General features: G+C 44.5%; 2 protein-coding genes and 1 long non-coding RNA gene across 13 annotated transcripts in view; 2 read left to right on the top strand and 1 right to left on the bottom strand.

Annotated features, from left to right (window-relative positions):
* Positions 1 to 8,655, top strand: part of LOC119484101 (hexokinase-1) — a 42,194-nt gene extending 33,539 nt beyond the window's left edge. For 5 of the 7 annotated variants that reach the window (XM_037762605.1, XM_037762608.1, XM_037762611.1 and 2 more), the window contains 6 exons: positions 1,954 to 1,965; positions 2,441 to 2,540; positions 3,347 to 3,530; positions 3,791 to 3,946; positions 5,142 to 5,375; positions 7,450 to 8,655. In XM_037762605.1, coding sequence (XP_037618533.1) covers positions 1,954 to 1,965; positions 2,441 to 2,540; positions 3,347 to 3,530; positions 3,791 to 3,946; positions 5,142 to 5,375; positions 7,450 to 7,603 — 840 coding nt within the window. In that variant the 3' untranslated portion in view covers positions 7,604 to 8,655. Of the gene's footprint in view, positions 1 to 1,953; positions 1,966 to 2,440; positions 2,541 to 3,346; positions 3,531 to 3,674; positions 3,947 to 5,141; positions 5,376 to 7,449 lie in introns of those variants that run through there. The other 2 variants (XM_037762606.1, XM_037762607.1) reach the window with 2 other exon arrangements.
* On the bottom strand, positions 8,447 to 9,442 carry LOC119484103. Its single transcript, XR_005205894.1, has 2 exons — positions 9,366 to 9,442; positions 8,447 to 8,725 (listed from the first exon to the last, which is right to left on the bottom strand). It is a non-coding gene; the product is annotated as an uncharacterized LOC119484103 (long non-coding RNA).
* A 4,041-nt stretch (positions 9,443 to 13,483) lies between these two features.
* The window catches only part of zbtb45 (zinc finger and BTB domain containing 45), a 17,812-nt gene continuing 5,309 nt past the window's right edge, over positions 13,484 to 25,986 (top strand). For 3 of the 5 annotated variants that reach the window (XR_005205896.1, XR_005205895.1, XM_037762613.1), the window contains exons 1-5: positions 13,484 to 13,725; positions 16,555 to 17,870; positions 18,209 to 18,340; positions 20,603 to 20,743; positions 23,647 to 23,920. Coding sequence is in view for 3 of the 5 variants with exons in the window: in XM_037762613.1 (XP_037618541.1) it covers positions 16,821 to 17,870; positions 18,209 to 18,340; positions 20,603 to 20,743; positions 23,647 to 23,920 (1,597 nt within the window). In the remaining 2 variants the exon portion in view is untranslated. Of the gene's footprint in view, positions 13,726 to 16,554; positions 17,871 to 18,208; positions 18,341 to 20,602; positions 20,744 to 23,646; positions 23,921 to 24,544; positions 25,398 to 25,986 lie in introns of those variants that run through there. The other 2 variants (XM_037762615.1, XM_037762614.1) reach the window with 2 other exon arrangements.

The following is a 25,986-nucleotide window of genomic DNA, read 5'->3' as shown; positions in this document are numbered from 1 at the left end:
GACAGGTGAATACAGGTATATTCAGACAGACAGACAGGTGAATACAGGTATATTCAGACAGACAGACAGACAGGTGAATACAGGTACATTCAGACAGACAGACAGGTGAATACAGGTACATTCAGACAGACAGACAGGTGAATACAGGTATATTCAGACAGACAGACAGGTGAATACAGGTACATTCAGACAGACAGACAGGTGAATACAGGTATATTCAGACATACAGGTGAATACAGGTATATTCAGACGGACAGGTGAATACAGGTATATTCAGACGGACAGGTGAATACAGGTATATTCAGACGGACAGGTGAATACAGGTATATTCAGACAGACAGGTGAATACAGGTATATTCAGACGGACAGGTGAATACAGGTATATTCAGACAGACAGACAGGTGAATACAGGTATATTCAGACGGACAGGTGAATACAGGTATATTCAGACAGACAGACAGGTGAATACAGGTACATTCAGACAGACAGACAGGTGAATACAGGTATATTCAGACGGACAGGTGAATACAGGTATATTGAGACGGACAGGTGAATACAGGTATATTCAGACGACAGGATGAGGAACGTTAAAGCATGTAAACATGTTCAAGTAGAAACCTAAAATAGAACCTGAAGATGAGCCTAATGTGTCTCCTTTAAAGTCATCATTGCAAAAACTATTACACGTTTGAGTAATGTTTGATTGTTTGATTGTTTGATTGTTTGATTGTTTGATTGTTTGATTGTTTGTCAACAGTACCCTGCATACCGTCTATATTATATTATATTATATATATTATATATCTATATCTGTACGGGCCATATTCCTGCTGGTTCACATTAACTCCTGTCTGCTGCTTCGCTGACGCTCCGATGCAGTTTTAGTTTCAATGTGTTGTCAACAACTTAAAGACTTCATATACGCTTTGTTTTTATTAATGCACCAACACATACTGTATATAAAAGGTGTGACTGACGGACGGATGCTGCTAACTGCCTCTCAACAAACCTCTGTGGCGATGCTTTGAAATGAGGATGAAGTGATCTCAGATGATCTGAAGTCCTTCAGCATGGTGTGTTTGTTGTGTCTACCAGCTGGAACTGTACAGAAGTACTGGAATACAGATGAACATCCTTTCTGTATGATAAAGGAACCCTCTAATACAGCTCTTCTAACGGTGAAGACAGTCCTAATACAACCTACTGTACTACATCAGCGGTCAGCAACCTTTACTATCAAAATCAATCTGTCTGGAGCCGCTAAACATGTGATCACTGTGATGAAGGAAACTCAGTTTATAGTCTCAGTATATAGAATATCAGTCTAATGCAGTGAGGGCCAAAGAGACTATGTACTACGGAGGATTAGGGCCACACTGAGGGAAAACACATCTGAGATTTACACAATAAAGTCACAATATGACGAGAATAAAGTCGTAATACTACGAGAATAAAGTTATAACTTTACGAGAAAAAAAGAAAATAACAGGTAAAATATCTACTTTATAATATTCTGACTTTATTCTCTAAATCTCAGATTTATTTTTTTCCTCAATGTGGCCCTAATACTCCGTCGTACCGTCGTACCATAGACATACAACAATGATCAATAAACATGAAACTGTAAACAACAAACAGTTATTCATATTGATAACTCCACAGAGAGGAGCTGGAGAGACGCAGGCTGCTGACCTCTGACCTCTGACCTCTGGTCTAGTACATTTCGCGGCTACATGCTAATCCCGGCAGACTGACATGTTTAGACTGAACTACATAAAGTTCAGCATAAAGACACTAAACCCCCCCGCTGTGTAAACCTTCATCTTAACAGCACCTATTATACATTATATCATGAACTCATTATGAAGACACACCTTTCACTTCTGATTCTTTATCTGTTTCTGTTTCTTCACCATCACTTTTGAGTTTCTGATATCGATTTCACCCTTTTAGATGGAGAACCCAGTAAGTATTAAGAGACTGTAGATCATTACCGGACAGGTAAAGCAGAGCGGGACGGTGTGGTTATCCTTGTAATAGCATGTCAGATACTGAGGAGGAGGAGGAGGAAGAGGTGTGTCTGCATCTGCAGTGTGACGGGCTTCTTTTAAACTCTTCAGATTGAGCACCGTGATGACGGAGATGATGCTCTGTGTGTGTTCTGTGTTTTGTGTGTATTTTATTATGAATGTGAGTGAAGTGCATCGTGTTCAGTTTGGCGTTTGAACAGTTACCAGGCCTGATATTAATCCTTCTCTTCAACAACTACTGGATATGAAACATGGACTTAACATTGCTTTACTGTTGAGTGAACAGCTGGAAACAGAAGTGATGTTATGTATTAACAACATGGAGAAACGATCTTTCTTTACCATTCTAATCATTTAAAGTACCGTTGACTTATTATTGGATTATACTTCTACCTTGTTTGTTTCCTCAGGAGTTTGAGCTGGATGTGGTTGCCATAGTGAACGACACGGTGGGGACGATGATGACCTGTGCGTACGAGGAACCCAACTGTGAGGTGGGGCTGATCGCAGGTCAGTTGTTCTGAAGAGTTTAACGGGGTGTTTCTCAGTGTGTTCGTATGAAGTACTTCTCCATAGTCAGAGTCTTATTACCTGCACTAGATGACGGTCGGCACGCCCCCAGTTTGAAGAAGCATGACGGGAGTACCAGCTGTGCCGTCAGAGAGTCCTTTTCTATGGAGGACGAAACCTGCCAAAATAAAAAAATATATTTTAAATAAATATAAATGTAGCCATTAATTAACTGATAAAATGTGACATAAATAATTTGCTTCTTTATATATCTATCTTTATTTACGTTTATTCATTTAGATATTTATTTTTATTAATTCTTTAATTTATTTTTGCATTTATTTTATATATATTTTTAAATTAATGTGTTTATTTATGTAAAATGCATTTATTTATTTATTTATGCATGATTCGTACATAAATAAATAAATGCATAAATATATTAATTTAAAAATAAATATGAAATGAATGCAAAAATAAATACATAAAAAATGTAAAATCAATTTAAATCAATTTAAAAAATAAATAAATATATATCTTTGAAGAGAGCAGAGATAACGGCAAGGTAAAGTGATGAAAATATTCTTAATATAGCGTACACTTCACCCCAAAGGTGACAATATGTGGTAAATGATTCGATGGTGAACTAGTATACTATATACTCACACTGGTTTGATATTGACCTCCAGCCCCAGTAGGAGACACTAACCTCCAGTTAGAGGTGTCTTAGTGTTGTATCCTGTAAGATGAGGAAGTGTTGAGGGGTTCTGAGGTTGACGGCGGTCTGTGGCTGTGCGTCCTCTCAGGGACCGGCAGTAACGCCTGCTACATGGAAGAGGCGAAGAACATCGAGATCGTGGAGGGAAACGAGGGACGCATGTGTGTCAACATGGAGTGGGGGGCGTTCGGAGACAACGGCTGCCTGGACGACATCAGGACGAAGTACGACCAGGCGGTGGACGAGAACTCGCTCAACGAAGGCAAACAAAGGTGAAGACACCTCCGGTGGATAAACTAGATCTTCATATCTGCATAGCTCAACACAATTCATATAAGAGATATGGTATTGTTAGTGTTGGTGTTTAGATCTGTCTCTGTCCTCTACGTGTCCTCTACGTGTCCTCTGCGTGTCAGATATGAGAAGAGGTGCAGCGGGATGTACCTCGGAGAGATCGTCAGGTATTGTTAGTGTTGGTGTTTACATCTGTCTCTGTCCTCTGCGTGTCCTCTACGTGTCCTCTGCGTGTCAGATATGAGAAGATGTGCAGCGGGATGTACCTTGGAGAGATCGTCAGGCAGATTCTGATCGATCTGACCAGGCGTGGCTTCCTCTTCCGGGGACAGATCTCAGAGACGTTGAAGACCAGGGGCATCTTCGAGACCAAGTTCCTGTCCCAGATAGAGAGGTGAGGGAATCTGCTGCAGTAGCTGTTTCACATATCAGATCCAACGGCAGACACTAGTGTGTTTGTTACAAACTATTGTTCTATCTAAAGGTCAAAATACACCTTCAAATCATTTCAGTGGTCAAATATTCTTATTTCAGAAAGATAGGCACATTATTTTTGCTATGTAATTATTTTCATCACATTTCTATGCAACTAAAGTTTGATGGTTTTCAGATAGAAAGCTGTGATCTCAGCTTCAGACCAGCAGTTTGCATTAACCCCCTGAGACCCGCGGGATGGACTCTACTGTCTTTCAGAGGCTCTAGCAGGTTCAGTTCTAAGGCTAGAGAGAAGACACTGGTATCATATGAAACTAGAACATGATGAATCCATCGGTACCAACCAGGTCATACTACCATGTCAGGAAGGAGGTTAAATAACCCGACTGACTTTACTGTCTGTCAGAGGCTGTAGCAGGTTCAGTTCTAGGGCTGGAGGGAAGGTAGAGACATCATATGAAACTAGAGAAACCAAGGAATCCGTTGGTACCAACCATGTCATGGTACCATGTCAGGAAGGAAAAATAAATAACGCTCCAAAGTTGGGCTACATGTTAGCAATGAAAAACTGTCATGGCCATTTTCAAAGAGGTCCCTTGACCTCTGACCTCCAGATGTGTGAATGTAAATGGGTTCTATGGGTACCCACGAGTCTCCCCTTTACAGACATGCACACTTTATGATCATCACATGCAGTATAACTGTGTTATTGTCTCCTATTGTTAAATGGTGTGTCTGGATATCTCTGCATCCTGGGGTCTCTAAACAGAGTTGACTTCTCCCTGTAGGGCTGAGACTCTGGAACAGGTCTGTTGTGGGTCTTAAGGGGTTAACTGGTGGCTGCCTGGAAGTAGGAAAAACCAAATTAAAGAACATGGAACAGCAGAACTAGTTGTCAGAGCTGTAAAGTGATCTGATATGTACTTGTTGATATATACAGTCAGAATACAACAGTATGATGGAGACACACTAAAGCTCATGCATTGTTGTCAGAGAAGTAGCATCTGGTGTGACAACACAGCCAGGTATGAGAGGAGGAGGACTTGAGTCTCTCCACTGTCTAAGCCTACCTCAGCCTCTGGGAACAGCTGGGAGGTATCCGGTGACTCTCCTGCTGTCGGCTGACCTCTGACCCGCTCTCCCCCCCTCCACAGCGACCGTCTGGCACTGCTGCAGGTCAGGGCCATCCTGCAGCAGCTGGGGCTCGACAGCACCTGCGATGACAGTATCATCGTTAAGGAGGTGTGCGGCACCGTGTCCCGCCGCGCCGCTCAGATCTGCGGAGCCGGGATGGCCGCCGTGGTGGACAAGATCCGTGAGAACAGAGGAGTGGACCACCTGGACATCACCGTGGGCGTGGACGGCACGCTCTACAAGCTGCACCCACAGTAAGACACGGGATGAGAACATGAGGGGAGGTGGGTTGGGGAGGTTTCATTCATTCTACAACACTACAGAACAGATTGAGTTTCATCAGGATGAAAAGGTTCTGTCTTTTTTAGGGGACTTGCTTCACCAAAACTAAGAGTGTGTTCCAATCCACGTACTTCCAGAAGTACACTTCAATGTAGTGCACGTTGTGCACTCTGTACTCACTTGAGTAGTGCATAAACTTCAGCGGGGTAGGGTCGTCTCAAATCGAATACTCTGCGGCGCACTGACCGGAAATGTCGATCGCATCATTTGACCGCGGCTCGCTACCCGCCAAAACATCTTCTGGAAAACATGAAAGCAGAGTGGAAATGACGTTTCCAACGTCGTCGCCTACGATGTGTCCTCCTGTTGGCTGAAAATGCACCGGTATGTTTACGTATTGTTTTATTCTGTTATTTACGTATGTTTGAATAGTGGTCGTGGCTCCGCCCCTTCCGCTACGTAGCCAAGATGGCGACAGTTGAGTGTGGAAAGTGTCCAGCGTTCCTCACTCAACGATCTGACCGTTAGAGTACAACATCCGGGTACTTTGAGTGCACTGCATTTTGCCGTACTTCCCAGTGTGAACGCACTTATGCACTCAAAATAGTAAGTGTTAGTACAGAAGTACGCGGATTGGAACACACTGATAGTCAACCTACACCAGAGGCCGACTCCCAGGCAGAGACGTGGACTCAAGTCACCTGACTCCGACTTGAGTCACACGTTTTATGACTTCAGACTCCACTTGACAAAATAAAAAAGAGCTGCAACTCAACTTGGACTTTAACACCAACGACCAGAGATTAACACGTCTGTCATTTAAATAGTGTGTGCATGAAGACGATCAACTGCCCGGTACCGGTACCGGGGGTAACTCCGACAGTGTCTGAGACGATCAACTGCCCGGTACCGGTACCGGGGGTAACTCCGACAGTGTCTGAGACGATCAACTGCCCGGTACCGGTACCGGGGGGAACTCCGACAGTGTCTGAGATGTTGGCTTTATTTACTTTTTGAGAGATCCTTTACTCGTGGGGTGAAATTTACTGAACAAACTGAATTCTATATCTTTTGTTGTTTTTAGCTGAATCCCCGAAAAGTGTTTTTTTTGTTGAGCTCTGGACATCCGATCCAGTTGCAGGAGAAAAGCATGAAGAACTACCGTTAGGTTACTGAGCGCCGGTTCCTCTGTTGTTAAAATGACGTTCCATTTGGTGAAGAGCTCATTGTGACCTGTTTAGGACTCCAAACTCAAAGTCAAAGACTCGGGACTTGCCTGTTTTCACTTCGGGCTTGAGTGCAAAAACTCGAGACTTGCCAAACAATAACTTGTTCTCACTAAGCAGGATTACTATATATATATATATATATAAATAAATGCAAGTCCATCCATTACTAAATGAACTGGACGACTGCGCTGAATCACATCCAGAGGAGCTCCTTTAGCTTCAGTCCATCCTCACTTCTCCAGAGGGCGTCATCATACTTTTCTTGCGTCACGCTGCTGCTCATCCTCGCTGTAAAGCTTGATTGACAGCTATAGGCCATTTCAACAGAATTGCGTTGCTAGGCAACAGCTGTGGGTCCACGTTTACTTCCGTCTGAAATCCCCTATATGAACTACATACAGTACATACAGGTGTACTATCGTTCAACATAAACAGTAGTTTCTATCTGTTTGGATGACCTGAGAGTCTCATGCTGGTTGGGGATGCGTAACCATGGTAACCTGTGTCAACCTTATGTGACCAAATGATGATTTAAGAGAAGTGTGAACTAATTTTAAAAGCATTAGTGTCCAGTGTTTGGATACTGTAATATTTCACTGGTTTCATACTTAAGTTTTGGACGTCCTAAAATACCTCACATATTGTTTTATATATATATATAAATAGCATGTTAGTGTTGAACTGAAGACACAACCTACAGGACATAAAGAGGATTAGTTTACGTTAAGAATTGTGAAATGATGTATATTTATCATGTGTCATGTCTTTGCCTCCAGTCGCCTCCTAACCAGCGTGTCCTGTCGCTCTCCTCCCACAGCTTCTCTCGGATCTTCCAGCAGACGGTGAAGGAACTCGCCCCAAAATGTGACGTGAACTTCCTGCTCTCGGAGGACGGCAGCGGCAAGGGGGCCGCCCTGATCACCGCCGTGGGCTGCCGCCAGAGAGAGCTGGACGCGCAGCAGCAGCACTGAGGAGCTCTACTATACCTGTCCTGTTAGGAGGACTACCTGCTGCTCCACCGTGACCTTCACCCACCGCACAGCCCACCTCCATCTCCCCCTTGGCAGCCGTGACTCCACCTCTGCCCCGCCTGGCCCGACCCCCCTCCGCCCCTGCCAGAGAGTCCTGCTGCATGAATAGGCATTAAATATGATAACAAGTCTTTATTTATACTGCACCAGAGGGGTTATTATTTACATGTCTGTACATTCTCCTCAACAGCTCGTCAGTCAACGGATCAATCTCAACTCCTTAGTGTGCAATATTTGTGTATTGCTAATTTTATTTTTATATGGAGGCAAATATATAATTGTATTTATATAGCTGAGCCACTTTGAATCCCAGAGGTCATTAGGATTTCCACCATGGACACAAGAAAATGTCTTTTTCTATACGAGAGTTCCAACACGCAGTGTAACGTCTAAATGAAGGACGTCCTTCTCGCTCGTCTCTACAGGCTCCACTGGTTCACTGAACCGGTTCCAAAAGGGCTCGCTGCAAAGGGTCCAACGCAACGCAAGAGTCACGGCTGTTCAGATCATCCTCATCTATGTGCAACACCATCACACTGTGTGCTTGGCTACTAACCACCTGTTTGTGTAACTATCAGTGTAACTCACGTATTAAAGTGTTCCAGCAGCGTCTCTTCCTCCGGAGCTGGAGGGCAGGAGAGCCCCACGCCGAGGTGTTAGCGGATCCCGTTGCTACTCGTGAACTACTATACTTTTGGTGTTGTGATGAATCCCACTTCTACTCATCGTATATGTGCAGAGAATCAATGTTTAATTGGGCCGGAGTGGATACGACGAGCGCTTTGTGTGTGTATTAGTGGCAGTGTGTCCTGCTGTAATGACCTGTAGCTTTCAATGTCCAAAGCTCTGTGGAGACTGCATGCCTTACATTAAGACAGAGGAGAGTTCTGGATCATCTTACCTTTCTGCGTTTCATTTTTTACATCCATATAGATTTGTGATCGACACGGTGAAAAGTGAATTCATTAAATTATATTTTGTTGTGGAGTAAATCCTGGTGTCTCTTTCTTAAACTGTCAAGCAGAGGCCTGCTGCACAAACCTGTAACCCTCCATCCCAAACCTGTAACCCTCCATCCCACCCTCCATCCCAAACCTGTAACCTGCCATCCCAAACCTGTAACCCTCCATCCCAAACCTGTAACCCTCCATCCCACCCTCCATCCCAAACCTGTAACCCTCAATCCCAAACCTGTAACCCTCCATCCCAAACCTGTAACCTGCCATCCCAAACCTGTAACCCTCCATCCCAAACCTGTAACCCTCCATCCCAAACCTGTAACCCTCCATCCCAAACCTGTAACCCTCCATCCCAAACCTGTAACCCTCCATCCCAAACCTGTAACCCTCCATCCCAAACCTGTAACCCTCCATCCCAAACCTGTAACCCTCAATCCCAAACCTGTAACCCTCCATCCCAAACCTGTAACCCTCCATCCCTAAACCTGTAACCCTCCATCCCTAAACCTGTAACCCTCCATCCCTAAACCTGTAACCCTCCATCCCTAAACCTGTAACCCTCCATCCCAAACCTGTAACCCTCCATCCCTAAACCTGTAACCCTCCATCCCTAAACCTGTAACCCTCCATCCCAAACCTGTAACCCTCCATCCCTAAACCTGTAACCCTCCATCCCAAACCTGTAACCCTCCATCCCAAACCTGTAACCCTCCATCCCAAACCTGTAACCCTCCATCCCAAACCTGTAACCCTCCATCCCAAACCTGTAACCCTCCATCCCAAACCAACCAGCAGGGTGGAAGTGGGTTATAAAACCCTCCAACAGCGAGCTGCATCGATGCCGACTCAACCAGCCGCCCTTACTGACGACGAGCAAAGCCGTTTAGTACAAACATTTACTGTAAACTGCTCAAAGACAGACATTCAATTATATTCTACTTTATTGTCATACACACGTCACAAGTTCAATAAATAGATATCAGATATACCCTCGTCTAGTCTAGGAAACGGTAGGCGTGTTCATTTGATTGTAAAGTGTTGTATATTTATTTTAATGTTTATATATACTTTATTTTTTCGAGGTTGTTTTCATATGTGCAATTTAGAGTTTGTAATTACAATAGTTTATAAACCAATTTCTAAGTAATTAAGCTTAGAAACAAACACAATAAGTACACAAGAGAAAACACAATCAGCATTCAAAATTGAATTAAATTAAATTAAATTAAATTAGATGAAATTTAATTTAATTTAATTTAATTTAAAAATAGAATATAATAATAACAAAAAAGAAATTAATAATAATACACAGAAGAAAGGGGGGGAGTGTTGTATATTTATACATATTTAAACAACATATTTATAATTTTTTTTACCCCTATCAGGAGCTATAGCCCCATAATGTATTAATTTATTATATCTTCAACTGTGCAATACTGATTTAACAGGGTGCAATAATTTGATGCAATAATTCAGCTGTGCAGTAATCTGGTTTACTCCGAGATTAACACTGCATTTATTTATACAGAACATTTTAACTAATATTCTTATTTATTCATTTATACTATTCCTGCATTTATACACAAGTAATGATAGATTCTATTTTTCAGCATTATTATCATTTGCACTGCTGTTATATTTATTTCTTATTTAAATTTTCTTATGATTTCTCTATGTTTATATATATGTATATATATATATATATATATATATATTTCTATTCTAGATTGGATGCAAAATGTAACTCAGTTTCCCGCTATAGGGAGGGTGGAGGGACCGGAGTGGAAACGGGCCGTTAATTACAGAAGATCTGAGGCACTTATGGGATACGAAGGAGGAGAGGAATGATCTTCACATTGATCTTAGTTGAGGTGTTGGTGGTGCTGCAGCTCAGCATTAACAGCGATATGGGCTACAGATGTGACAGCTGCAGTTCAGCATTAACACCGATACGGGCTACAGATGTGACAGCTGCAGCTGTTTTAAAGTGGAGGAGGAGTGAAGGTAGAAGTATTGATTGATAATACATCCAATCTCTAACTAGTTGTCACGTTGACAGGTGTTCTTAAGGGGAGACACTACAGGTGAATAGGAAACATTAACTCATAAACTTCCCCAGCTGATTACTCACATTAAGGTCATTATTTTTTGTATTACAAGTTTTGTGAAAATGTTACATTTAAATATGCAAATGAGGCATTATCTTAATAAATATGTGCTAATTTTCATACATTTCCAGAACAGAAATATGAACATTGGATAAAACCAGTTAAAAATTCTTGTTTCATTTTGTTGACATATTAGAGTCCAATGTTTTTACAGAGGGGATGGTGGATATCTCTTTTTATCACTCCATAAATCAGTTTTCCGCATGAATAAAATGTTGTATAAATCAGGTTATGAATGATATATGAACACACCGCTCTGTGAAAACCTTCAGATTATAGAGAGGAATGAAACTGGAGAGTCTGGTGGATGTAAGAGCTGCTGAAGTGGAGATCTCTGGCTCAGAGTCTCAGAGAAAAACCTCATTTAGAGAAAACAGCCTTTAAAGATATGGATTATTATACTGTATAAAGACACTACAGGTGAATCTGGTAAAACATGTTAACTAACAGATATCACCATGAAACTTCCCCAGTCGGTTACTCACATTAAGACAATTAGTATTTGTATTACAAGTTTTCTGAAATGTGATGTTTAAATATGCAAATGAGGCATTATCTAATGATAATAAACTACAGACATAAATACACAAAGTAGTAAAATAAACACCTGAATGTGTATTTAGGATGTTTTCTTTCCTCTAGTCTAAAAGAAGAGGTGTTCTTCATGTCAATAATAACTGGGGAAGTTTCATGTTGGTATCTATTAGTTAACATATTAGTGTCTTTTTAAATGTATAGAATTTAACAATCCATATCTTTAAAGACCGTTTTCTCTAAATTAGTGTTTTTTTTCTCTCAGACTCTGAGCCAGAGATCTCCACTTCAGCAGCTCTTACATCCTCCAGACTTTACAGTTTCATTCCTCTCTATGTTCTGAAGGTTTCTACTGAGGGGTTTGTTCATATTTCATTCACAGCCTGAGTTATACAACATTATATTCCTAAAAACATGATGAAAATTATTATTATTTTCTGGCTGTTGACAGTATTTTCTGATTTATGGAGTGATAAAAGAGATATCCAAAACCCCCTCTGTTAAACCTTTAACTCTAATACGTCAGCAATAAGAAACAAGAAGCTAAATAGCCGAAAATCTCAGAATTGACCATGAAATGCATGAAAACATGGTTTTGCCTTTAAGAAATTAGACCGTTTATTTTCAGGGATCTTTTCCATCAATAGATGCTATCGTTTCTAAGAAATGGTATTAATAAGATAACTGGTTAATATGATGGGTGCAAATCAACATACAGCAACTTTAATATGCTCTAGAATAAGCTTAACGACAACCTGATGACAGAATCAATCTTCTGGATGTCTGCAGAAGCAGAGTTTCCCCTCTGGGTTTGGTTGCTCTTCATCAGATGCAGGGGATGCGTTAAATAAATAAAGAACGTGTTGCTGGATAAGTGTTTGTATTGTTATGATTAAATAATTACTCCTTTAGTCTTTGGATGTCAGAAAATGAGTTTTAAAAAATGCCCATCAGTGTTTTTTTAAGTCAATCATGATGCATGTTTCACATCGTTTTTAGACGTGTTCCACGTGCCTGACTTCATCTCATCCGACTTGATTCCTACTAGTTCACTCAGCATTAGTTATACGTGTCGAACATTCCTCGTCTCTGCAGTATACTACACTGTACTCACTTCAAGTCTTTCTCGCCCTTGAAAAGTACACGCTGATCTCTCCGTGCTGACTTCACCTGACCTGCTGCCGCTGAGGTCACTGCAGTTCATCCAGCCGGAACCAGGCTGCAGCACACGGAGAAGAGAACTCACAGTCACACACCCTGAGAGCAAACTGAACGTCTGAACATCTGCCAACACATCTGTCAACACCTGCTTCATCACGGTTTAATATCAATCTCTGTCTGGATTACATTGTTGTTATTGTACTTATCCAATACAACACATTTAATGTAGTGTATTAATCCCATCCTTTATGCTGATGCCATGAACCAACTCCCCTAGGAGGAATATCACACGTTAGACTGTCTTTACTGACTCGACTGTCTTTCAGAGGCTCTATAGGTTCAGTCGGGAAGGAGGTCAAATAACGCTCCAACGTCGGACTAAATGTTGGCGATGAAAAACTGTCATGTCCATTTCCAAAGGGGTCCCTTGACCTCTGACCTCCAGATCAGTGAGTGTAAATGGGTTCTATGGGTACCCACGAGTCTCCCCTTTACAGACATGCCCACTTTATGATCATCACATGCAGTTTAACTGTGTTATTGTCTCCTATATTGACCCCCTACAGAAGACAAGCGGTTCATTTTAATGTTTATAAGTTGTCTACTTTTGTTTCTCAAGCTTGTAAAAAACATCTGGATGGTTTATTTGTTTAGTAATATTTGTAGTTTATTCTGTTTCTCTGCTTTCTGCCTTTGTCTTTCTTTATTTGATCTAAATAATGCTGCTGGGCATGTTGTTGTTTAAGCATCACACAATGACAATATGATCAAATCATTACACATGTGCAGATGTGTGCATGCATGTGTGCGTGTGTGTGTGTGTGCATGTGTGTGTGTGTGTGTGTGCGTGTGCATGCATGTATATGTGTGTGTGTGTGTTAATGATAGTGTATGTACAGGTGTGTGTGCATGCATGTATATGAGTGTGTGTGTGTGTGTGTGTGTGTGTGTGCGCGCATGCATGTATATGAGTGTGTGCAGGTATCCTCTGTACTGTAACAGGGTGTGAGTTGTGTCTGTATTAGTGCATGTCATCATCAGGATGCTTCAGCCTCTCTGCTGTTCAGCAGGAACTGTGGAGCTCTGTGTGTGTGTATGTGCATGCATGTGTGCATGTGAGTCTGCGAGTGTGCATGTGTTTGCTCTCAGCAGGTTGGTGGAGAACAGAGAGAGCAGAGAGAGCAGAGAGAGCTTCCTGCCTCCATCAGTCTGATCCTCCTCTCCTCTCAGCAGGTAACAGGTCTGTACTGTCTGTGCTGTCTGTAGTTCAGCATCCCGCTCTGACCCGGGTCAGTGGAACACGGTACCGTGTTCTGTACCGGGTGAAGCTGTTAGCTGCTAGCTGTTAGCTGCTAGCTGTTAGCTGCTAGCTGTTAGCTGCTAGCTGCTAGCTGTTAGCTGCTAGCTGTTAGCTGCTAGCTGCTAGCTGTTAGCTGCTAGCTGTTAGCTGCTAGCTGTTAGCTGCACTAGTTGAGCAATCTGCGCTAGCTAGCTAAGATAAGCTAAGCTAGTAGCTAAGCTAGCATGTTAGCATGTTGTTGAGCAGCTTTCTGTCTGCTGACTGACAGCTAACCTCTAACCTCTCTAACCTCTCTAACAGCTGTAACAGCTCTCCTCTCTGAGCTCTGGTCGCTGCAGAGGAGCAGTCTGCAGGGAGACAGGTAGAGTTCACTGAGCAGCTAGAGGCTAATGTCAACAGCTAACAGCTAGCAGCTAACAGCTAGCAGCTAACAGCTAGCAGCTAACAGCTAGCAGCTAGCTCTCGTTAGCTGCTAGCTGTTAGCTGTTCACGTCTTGTTGTTGTTGCTGCAGCTCGTCAGTCTACCTGTTCTACCTGATTACAGGTGATTAACCAGCTGTTTCAGTCATCCAGCTGTTGTTACCTCTCTCTCTCTCTCTGCAGCTGTTTAACCGGTAACCGTTAGTAACCGTTAGTAACCGTTAGTAACCGTTAATAACCGTTAATAACGTTTATAATATATATATAATAACCATCTGTCTGTATGGTGTGTATATATATATATATATATATATATGTATATATGTAGATAAACAGTGACCCGATGGAGAGGAGCTGCTGGACTCCTCGTGCACGTGCGCGTGCTGTCATCAGTCCTGTCCAGGTGTTCCAGATGATGCACGAGACTTAATAGATGATTCATTAACAGCTTCCTAGTTCATCACCTCCAGCTGTGTGTGTGTGTGTGTGTGCGTGTGCGCGCTCTAACTAACGCAGATCAGTGGACAACATGATCAATAACATTATTGACTAATACATTGAGTGCTTATCACATTAATTGATCAGTTCTACACTAAACAAAATGTGGTAAAACGGTGACAGGTGCTCATCACATCTGTCCAGCTGTTCTGTCCAGCTGTAGTTCATATTTCAGGAACTGGAATCAGGAAATATTTGACATTTTTGCTTCATAGATAAATTCAAAATTATTGGTGATTATTTCAGTTTTAATGTTGATTAATTCATCGACTAAGAGTTTCAGCATTTAATACAACCGCTTAGTGTTGAATCTACCGGATCCCAAAGAGTGTGGGACACGTTACGGAGGCTGAGAGGCTAGGTCTACAGTGTTGATATAATGTCTAACTTAAAGGAAATAACAGAGCTATCATGTCCAAGCTTCACCTGAGTGCGTCTACAGACCAGCACGTCTCTCTCTGAGCTAAACGTGTCTGGTGACATCATACTCATCACCCGTGAGAGACTTGAGGAATCAGAGTTTCAGAGACGTTGTTTCATTCTGGCTGCAGCTGTATGGTCGTCTGGGTGGAAACAGTAGAGCTTGTACCGGCGGTGCAGCGCCAGAAACAGATTGAGATCACGAAAAAGGGAAAGAAAAAAAGAAAAGGTGTAAACATTTGTCATATATCTATCTGGAGAAATACGGGAGGATTGTGACACTGGGAGGAAACTGGGAGAGGCGATGATAAACGGGAGTCTCCCGGGAGAATCGTGAGGGTTGGAGGGATGTCTGAGACTCACATGCACTGTGTCGCTTCATTCAACAATCAATCAACATTTATTTGTAAAGCCCTTTACGATAACTGAAAGGTACCCAAAGAGCATCACATTAACATCAAGGAATAACAGGAATAAAAACATAACATATCATAAAATCAAAAGCATGAGGAAACTGTCCCAGCGCTACTACAGTAGGTATTAAAAGATTAGATTTAAAGAGTCCTACTGTCGGTCAGTGATGGTGCGTATATCGGGGGAACTGGTTCCAGAGTTTAGGAGCAGCGATCACCCCACAGTTTCTACCTCGACCTTGGGACTTCTAAAACAAGTTGACCAGATGACCTCAAAGCTCCGTTATGCTCGCGGAGAGTTAAAATCTGGGACCAATAAGGCGGCGAGGCCGTTAACGGCTTTAAAAACAAACATCAAGAGCTTCAAATCCATTCTAAAGCCAACTGGAAGCCAACAGAGTGAGTAAAGTACGCGGGGGGGGGAGGGGGGGGGGGGGGGTTAGAAAGCGAGCCGCAGCATTTTGCACCAGTTGGAGGCGATCGAGGGAAGACTGGTTCAACATACGGTGCATCACAATAATCAAGTCTCCAGCTAATAATGGAAGGTGAACTGCCTTCTGGAGATCGTGCTGATTGAGGAAAGGCTTTACTGTTATAGGAGGAGGACTTGGACGGGAGTATCCCCCCCCCCCCCTCCACCTGGTGAAACGGAAATGGCAGATTTTGCAAAAAACCTCTCTGAGAATCGCCTTCCGCCGGTTTCACCCTCTTCTGAGTCGTCTTTGTTGTGGTTGGATGTCTGTTTCTTTGTGGTAGCGTCCTTCATATTCAGCATTAATCTGCGTAGTTTGTGACTTTGCGGTGACTCATAATTTCCCCCCCGTTGGGCGTAGCGTAGCGAAGACGGTGAAATGTTAACCTGCACTCGACCCAGGTGTGCTCAGTTTGATCGTGATGACGGCATCTGTCCTGCAGCGGTGTGACTCTTGAGAACTCGTCTCAATATGTGGGATATAAAAGCTGTGCAGTCCCTGGTAAAGAGGGACACCTGGTTACCCATTGTGATTTCTTTCAACAGGGTTTTAACGGAGACGCTGGTGGAGACGTCCCTCCCTCTCAGGACAACGAAGGCAGCTTCTCACACACGTGACCCCCAGCAGAGCAGCAGGCTTCCATCGGACTCATGACTGTTTGAGGGGCGGCGGACCCACCGTGGCCCATGCACTGTACCCGTTTCCCTCCCTGTCCTCCTTATCCCTCAAGCTGACGCAAAACCCCAGACACCTGCCCCCGCTCCCCCACCCCCACTCCCACCCCATCCCCAGCGACTCGCCTCCTCCCGCCATGGTGTCCGGCACCGAGACCGTGCACTACATCCACCTTCATAACTCCAGCCAGTCGGTGCTGGAGGCCCTGCGCACGCAGCGGCGCGAGGGCCTCTTCTGCGACGTGACCGTGCGGATACACGATGCTTCGCTACGCGCCCACGCCTGCGTCCTGGCAGCCGGCAGCCCCTTCTTCCAGGACAAGCTGCTGCTGGGTCACTCTGAAATCTCTGTGCCGCCGCTGGTGCCCGCCGAAACCGTGAAGCAGCTGGTGGATTTCATGTACAGCGGCTCGCTGGTGGTGCTGCAGTCGCAGGCCCTCTGCATCCTCACCGCCGCCAGCATCCTGCAGATCAAGACGGTCATTGACGAGTGCACCCAGATCATCTCGCAGAGGAAGGCGGCGGCCACGGCGGCGGCGGCGGCAGCGGCGGCAGCAGGAGGAGGGATGCTCGGAGGAGTTCTCCCTAAGCAGGAAGAGCGTGGCGGGGGGAAAGGAAGAGAGAGCGGCGGCAGCGGAAGCTGTTCTGTTGGTGCGGGTGGAGGTGGAGGTTACGCAAACTTCCCCAACTTCATGGCTGAATGCGGGGCCAGTAACATGGGCGGCGGGTTGGGGGGTGCCAGCGTTAGCGTCAGTGAGAGCGGCCCGGGCCCGATGGAGCAAGCCAACACAGTGAGTCTGATGGCGCTGGGCGACATGGGCCCCGGATCCATGTGCGGCGGCGACGGACTGGGCTCCGGCGCCGGCGCAATCCTCATGAAGCAGAGCTCCAGCTGTACTCAGGACGTCAGGTACAAGCTCCGAGACCTGTTGGCGCAGACGGCCAACGGAGCCAGCACTAGTAGCACAGGGAACCTCTCGGCGGGCTGCAGCTCCGGCGTGGGCAGCGTGGACAGCATCGGCAGGGACAGCCTCCGCGGCAACACGACCGACCTCTCCGATGACCTGGTGGGGATGGAAAGGTACAGCGAGGAGGAGGACCTGGACGGGAGAGAGCGGGGAAGAGACGGAGACAGAGACAGGGGGGCGAGCCACAGCCGCAAGCAGAGGCAGCCGCTAAGACTCCAGGTAGGGGGATAAGGGGAAGGGTTGCCATGGTTACAGCTTTCAGGCATGCAGAGCTGCAACGGTTTGCTTTTCTTTCTTTTTCTGCTTTTCCCTCTTCTCACACTGCATTGGCGTATAACGCTGAGATGTTTCTGCACTTTGCACGATCGAGGAGAAGCTCTCGTCTGAACTTCAGCAGTAATTGCCGTGTCGATGTTCTATGGACTTCTGCATATTTACTGTAGGTCGTTAAACTTATTGCTTGAAGCCGGGTCCGTTCGCTGTTGTTCTCAGAGACTATCTGTTATAAATGGAATGTCTTCACTACTTTACATTGAAACGGATCTGTCTCTCTCCAGGTGCTGGGAGGAGAAGGAGTGGTGGTGAAAGATGAAGGGGTTCAGGACCCAGATGGGACCGTCTACACCCTGGAGGACGGGAGACGGGACGGACAGCAGGGCTCCCAGGAATCCATGGCAGGCTTTGGACAGGTGGGTTTCACTCTGAGGGGAGCTGCAGCTGATCAAAGACATAAATGATGAAATGTAAACCCATATTAATGATGTAAAGTTTAAATCATTGATGAACCACTGCTTGCAGAAGGACAACATTCAGAGCATCAGAATGCAGCTTTGAAGTGTTGAGTCTTGATTTTAAGGTCATTTTTGACCTTCAGAAGGAAACTTTTAGAATCACCTCATTGTGTAAAATTTATTCTCAGCATTTCTGTCACAAGTCCTGAAGTAAGTAGGAGGTGTGGGGGGGAACACGGTGGAGCGGATTTCTGCCGCAGCCTGCTGTACCCTGCAGACTACACAAGGAACATCTGCCACACAGTCAGAAGGATTCAGCTTTAGCCTGTCAGTTTGCTCAAAAGTGCTGCAGAGTAAGTCAAGATGGGAAATGGAATAATCCACTCAGTCTGGGAGGTTAAGACGTTGGGTTTCTTCATGCAAAGCAAAGCACGCGATCGTGAATTTACCCAGCACTGTTTGAAATAATCTAATCTTCTGTTCACATGACATGGAGGCAAGAAGTGTCTTACTTGCATATCTCAGCGCTGACCAATTTATCAGAGAACATTGCAAAAATAAAAAGAAACTGTGCCACCGGTGCACTGATTATTTTACATTTATTATTTTACAAATATTTTTATCTTAAAGGACCAGTGTTTAACAATTAAAGGTTCTGTTAGTAACTTCTTCCACGTATAAATCCTTGCTGGTCGGTGTCTCATGGTCTCTCGTGTGTCTCCGCTGTTCAGACTCAGACTCCAACTCAAACTCCAGTGAAGCACCAAAACCTCTTGGTTGTATCTAGTGAAGCTGTTAAACAGTGTTGGCCGCGGTCGGAGGACGCGGGGGAGACCGTAGCTTTGGTCTCCAGGACCGGAGTCTCTGCTGTACTCTGCTCCTCTGCTCCTCTGCCTGCCTTCACTCACACACCACGCTCCTTCTCTCTCTCTCTCTCCACCTCTCACGTGCATGCTGCTCACTCCACACTGCAGAAGAGTTAGTTTAGCTCTGAGAATATCTAGTGAATGTTCAGTGGACGTTTGTGCAGAAATAACTGCTGCAGCTCCTCCAGACCAACAGAGGTTTCCCGTGTCTTGTGAAGTGACGGGGCTCCGCAGAGAGAAACGTCATCGTCTCCGACCAAAACTCCGGCGTCTCCCCCGTTCCCTCCGGCCGCGGTCGGGAGGCTTAGGCGGGAAAAGCCGACACTAGGATCAGCATTGATTCATGGAGAGACCTTGGTCTGGTCAGCTAACATTACTGCCAAGCAGCTGAAATATAGAGTGATATTGTGCTTTTAGCTGACGTGTCTCCTCACTGTTTTGAGCGATGCTCCTTCATGTCTATGTAGAGCGAGCACAAGCACAATTCTTAGAGTCCCTTTTAAATTGATAAAAAACACTTTCATATAACGTTTGTCGTCCTTAAATACAAGGTGCAAATCCTTAGTGTCCATACAATCCATATCTGCGTTTCAAATAGATTTTATATCGATATACGTCTCCCGTTAAGGACAACTTGCCGAGTACCTATCGATGTAGTTGGATCGTAGGAATATGAATGGATACATCGGTGTAGTAGATGAATCGTTAGTTTTTATTTAGTTTGTGAGCAGCTTTTCAAATGAATTTCCAGAGAATATATTAAATAATGGTCTCTACTGCTGGTGCAGGATCACACTGTATACACCATCAATGAGATTGTAACCCACGTTGCCTTCTGCTCCGTGTCTGGTTGAACTCCCTCAGACTCACAGACTAAAAGTAGGACTCCTGTTGGGATCTCCTGCTCCTCTACGTTAGGCCAGCTCCACCCATGCTGGTATTTCTTCTTCAGGTTATCTCCCTAGCTATACATCGTGTCTCATTATCACCGGCTGTTTTCACAGTAATGTTGCTCACCCGGTCGGACCGCACTCTGCGAGTTGGATCTTTCCAACGTCTGCGCTCATGCATGTGCAAGTAATTGGTCTCAAATATTGAGGGATGTGGTCTGTGCATTATTAGTACATAAGAGGAGACACAGTGGAGTACTAGACATGTGTGGTTATGGATCTGACAGACAGGATGTACACCTGCAGTATGGAGCAGGTAAGTGCTTAAAGACAGGCAGGATGTGGGAGAACCTGAGACCCATTAAAGGAGGTGCTTTCTAGAACATTGAATAAACATGAGGGTTAGATTCTCTTCTCTATAGTACCACGGTGTTTCTTTATTCTGTCTGTCTGTGTCTTCCCAGGATTTCTACGATGAGCAGGGCGTGTTCTCAGAGAGCTTCTGGCCCCAGACTGAGCCTCCTCAGGCCATGGCGTTCAACCCCAGAGGAAGGGTCAACAAGCCTCTGACTCCGCCTCCAACCACGCAGTCCATCAACAACCAGGTGAGTGTGCTCAGTGACTCCATCACACACTCCATCATTGTCTCCATGATGACCTGTTATGCTCATTTTCAGGTGCGTACTTGTATTTTGGGTTTTCTACTAGAACATGTTACATGTTCAAAAAACACTTTACTGTTCTCATAGCGGCTGTTAGGGCTGGGACGCTTCACCATGCTCCCGATCGATACCATCACAATACGTCGATATGTATTGTGATTCAATATTGTGATTTTTGGGAAAGAGTTGAATCATCCACTTCTAGGGATTTGTTTTTCAGCATGTATGTAGTCAGAGATCCTGAAGTCAAATAGATCAGGATCAATGGCAGGGGATTTTATTTTTTACAATTTCTAAATAGATGTTTTAACACCAGAATGGATATATCTGCTTCATCTGAGTCTATGTGGAGGCAGAAGGAAGTTACCGCTTTTATTGTGGTAGTCTGAGTGACGTGACGTCATATCCGTTCCGTATCCGTCAACCAAAACAAACCTCAGAGAGTGTAAAACGTTGGAGGGTCGTCATGGATACGACCTGCACCCTCCCATGTTAAATCCAGCGTGGTAAACACTACACATCCAGTAAAGGATGGAAACACTTTGGGTTTCACACATTGACAGGAAAAGCAGAGCTAGACAGAGTAGAGCTAAAGCTGCATGCTAACTCTGTCACGGACAGGAAACGTTATGGTATGATGGTAACGTTATGGTATGGTGGTAACGTTATGGTATGGAGGTAACGTTATGGTATGGAGGTAACGTTATGGTATGGTGGTGTAGGGGTTCTACTTTAGTAGGTTTTGGTTATTAGCAAATTAATTAATAAATAATAATAGAATTATTAATATTAATAAAGATTATCAATAATAAACGGGGCACCACCCTGGAATCAGGGACCAATGACCAAAACGTTAATATAGTCTCATTATATAGGCTAAACTATCAATTTGGAATGTTGATTAATAATTAAATTAATAACTATAACCAAAATAGATAGTAAAGGTTGAAGGATATCGGAGTTCTTGACATAGCAGAGGTTGGCAGTATTCACTCTTGTGCAACATTAAACAGACCAGCATGTATATTCCACAAACATTTATTTACAAGTTAATAAAGGTTCAAAACACAATATTAATCTAACTAAATAACTAAACTAAACAAACCAAACAAAGTGTGAGTGGGGGTGTGTGTGTGAGAGAGAGAGAGGGGGGGGGGGGAACAAGATGGGTTCTTGTCTCAAAATGTCTGTATGGCCTACAAACAAAATGGCGGGCACTGTAAAACTACAAAGATGGCTGAATCAAAGATGGCGGAATCAAAGATGGCCATCAGCATGTCACCACATGGCCTCTTTGTTCTTCTGAACCCATGTGCTCAGGAAGGACAAAGAAGGGGGGTGATGTGGGGTTAAGATTATCTGAAGCTGTATGTTTATGTTTAACTAATTCACAGTTTCTGTATGTGATCTTTATGTGTGTTAGATATGCAGTGGGTTAGAAAAGATGGTTAGTTTGCATGCAAGACCTTGTCTATGTGAAGCATAAACTAAACACATCAGATGTGGCGAAGCCAGTTACCCAAAAATCAAATACAGATAAATCAACACAGTCAAACTCAATGAATAACATTAAACCAAATCAATACAAGTACTTTCTAGAAATCAAAGTTGGACAGTCTTGCTCAGCCCTGTGCGATTGCTAATGCTAAGGCCCGGTACGTTACCAATCCATGGAAGAAAAGGGTTTGTGATTCCATGTGTTGAAGTTGTGGTTCCAAGTCAAAGGGGTCGTCTTTGCTGTTAGTTTGGTGCTTTCTTTGCTTGATAGCTTGAAGTTAGCTGGTGGAAAGGGCAGAGCACTCGCGTCGTCTGCCGTTTGGTTCCTTGGTTGCAATGGCTGTTTCCTAACAGGCCATTGATCAGAACCAGAACTGTTTTGCAAGTTCTGGACTTGAGAGCCGTTCACCTCAACCAGGTCAGCCTGGGTTGAGGAGATGAAGAGCAGAGAGAGCGCAGCAGCTCACCTCTGGCACGTCAGGAGAGATGAGCAGATGAGAAGAAAGAGCTGTGGGTCACCTCCAGCAGCTGGTCAGCTTGTGTCAGGAGGTGAAGAGCAAAGAGTCGAAAGAGAAGGAACAAAGGACATTCCTCTGGTTTTGTTCTGTGTGAATTTCACACCTCTGGGTGAAATGTTACTGTAGCCAATGAGGACTGAGATGAGTCCTGTGGTCAAGGATCAGGTTACTGAGGTCATGAGGTCACTTGAAACCAGCCAGATGCTGGGTCCCTACAGTGGTAACGTTATGGTATGGAGGTAACGTTATGGTATGGCGGTAACGTTATGGTATGGCGGTAACGTTATGGTATGGAGGTAACGTTATGGTATGGAGGTAACGTTATGGTATGGAGGTAACGTTATGGTATGGAGGTAACGTTATGGTATGGCGGTAACGTTATGGTATGGAGGTAACGTTATGGTATGGAGGTAACGTTATGGTATGGAGGTAACGTTATGGTATGGTGGTAACGTTATGGTATGGAGGTAACGTTATGGTATGGCGGTAACGTTATGGTATGGTGGTAACGTTATGGTATGGTGGTAACGTGGTGGTCGAACACCAAAGATGCAGCGCTCAGCACATGATAGACGCTCACCGTAAAGTGGTATCGCAGCCGTTTTGCGAGTACGAGTACATGAGCACAGTATCGGACCCGATACCGGTATGGGTATCGGTGCATCCATAAAAAAAGGATGTCCCAACCATTCCCAACCCCCTCATATCTGTATACAACAATAAAACCAAAGAAGGAATAACCATCATGAGTGCAGTTCATTAGTTCAGCAGATGTTCACTGTTCTTCTGGTGAAGGACAGATGTTTGAACCATCGTTGTTTCCGTCCTCAGCTTCTCTTCCAGTACCCAGTGAGCCAGTCGCAGCCAGCTCCGTTCTACGTGGGCGGGCCCATGGGTGGGATTGACAGCATGGCAGGTACTGAGCCCGCTCAGCAGGCCCCGCCTCCGGCGCCGATGACCCCGGCCCCGCCTCCCTCCGCCTCCTCCTGCTCCGCGGGCCCCTCCCCTTCCTCCCAGGGATCCGAGACCTCGTTCGACTGCACGCACTGTGGCAAATCTTTACGTTCCAGGAAGAACTACAGCAAGCACATGTTCATCCACTCCGGTAAGACACCCTCCGTCTCCTTCCTCAGGTTCTCTCCTTCTGAGTAATATCTATAATACTGCCGCTGTTTGGTAATATGTTAGCCAGTTAATTTAATAATGCAATAACATATCAAGTGTTTCTGTCAGCTTGTTGTGGAGTTTTCAGCTTTGTGGGTAGAGACGCACATCTCAGGATGTTGTGTAGCTTCATATATCAACCAGCCAGTGTCATCTATTATTGATGAGATGTTGGAGCCTCTCTGAATACATCGACCTCAACAGACTGTAATAAAACTCCTTAGAACATTTGATCTATTTTTACTTTCTAATTTTAATTTTAATTGAAAAAACAGGAGTGCTTCTAACCCTTTGACTGTATTTATCTGAATAATAGTAATGTATCTGGAGGTGTTAGTACGCTGCTATAACGCTCACCACTCCTATATATGTTGTATGGAAATAAAAATGTGTCTAAAAGAACTAATCGATTAGTCGACAAAATCCGAGCGTGCATGCAGATGAACGGCGCCGGTCGGCAGAGTTTCACTTCGGGGGCGTTACGTGATGAGGTGTTATCAGTCCACCTGACGAGGCGGCTTCACCCACCGGGTGTTTTCACCGTGAACATTTGTTTTTCATTCAGAGAAAATGACTTTCCTTTCCCCGTCATGATATCTACGTGCACGCGGCATCAGCCTCGCGTATCCAGCCGGAGAGCAGACGGTCTGCGAGGTGAGTTATCACGACGGGAGTAAAGTAAAAAAACTAAACAGAAACTCAACTAACGTCAGTCTGACGTAGTTTAACATGTTGTTCCAGATGTTTTCATGTATGAAAAGAGCCCAAATGAACCCTGTAGGTGGACTACTGGATTACTATCAGCCGTTTGCTCGCCATCGGCTGTTTGATCGCCGTCAGCCATCTGATCGCCATCAGCCGTTTGATTGCCATCAGCTGTTTGATCACTATCAGCTGTTTGATCACTATCCTATCGGCTGTTTGATCGCCGTCAGCCATCTGATCGCCATCAGCCATTTGATCGCCATCAGCTGTTTGATCACTATCAGCCGTTTGATCGCCATCAGCTGTTTGATCACTATCAGCTGTTTGATCACTATCAGCTGTTTGATCACTATCCTATCGGCATTTTGATCGCTATCGGCTGTTTGATCGCCGTCAGCCGTCTGATCGCCATCAGCCGTTTGATCACTATTAGCTGTTTGATCACTGTATTATTGTATTTATTATTTAGTAATAAAAGCTGTTTGTGTTTGTTATTAATTGTTGTTTACTTGTTTATGTCCATAGTTAATTTATCCCTGATTCCCTCACAAGAAAACCTTTGAGGAATCCTGACCTGCTCTGTCAGCATCACATTTACCTCACACTGACTGAACGTTTGGCAAAAAAAGTGACTGTATTGATTTCAAATCATTGAATCGTAGCGTATCGTACCGTACCGTAGCATAGCGTATCGTACCGTACCGTAGCATAGCGTATCGTACCGTACCGTACCGTAGCGTACCGTATCGTATCGCAGCGTAGCGTATCGTACCGTACCGTAGCATAGCGTATCGTACCGTACAGTAGCGTATCGTACCGTACCGTAGCGTAGCGTATCGTACCGTACCGTAGCGTACTGTATCGTATCGCAGCATAGCGTATCATACCGTACCGTACCGTAGCGTAGCGTATCGTACCGTACCGTATCGTACCGTACCGTAGCGTAGCGTATCGTACCGTACCGTAGCGTAGCGTATCGTACCGTACCGTACCGTAGCGTATCGTACCGTACCATAGCGTAGCGTATCGTACCGTACCATAGCGTAGCGTATCGTACCGTACCGTAGCGTATCGTACCGTACCGTAGCATAGCGTATCGTACCGTATCGTACCGTAGCATACCGTACCGTAGCATAGCGTATCGTACCGTACCGTAGCATAGCGTATCGTACCGTAGCGTATCGTACCGTACCGTATCGTATCGTACCGTACCGTATCGTATCGCAGCATAGCGTATCGTACCGTAGCATAGCGTATCGTACCGTACCGTATCGTATCGTACCGTACCGTATCGTATCGCAG

The sequence above is a fragment of the Sebastes umbrosus genome, assembly GCF_015220745.1.
Source record: "Sebastes umbrosus isolate fSebUmb1 chromosome 3 unlocalized genomic scaffold, fSebUmb1.pri SUPER_3_unloc_1, whole genome shotgun sequence".
Taxonomy (NCBI): domain Eukaryota; kingdom Metazoa; phylum Chordata; class Actinopteri; order Perciformes; family Sebastidae; genus Sebastes; species Sebastes umbrosus.
The sequence above is the reverse complement of the archived record's forward strand: the minus strand, read 5'-3'. Positions and strand labels throughout refer to the sequence as shown.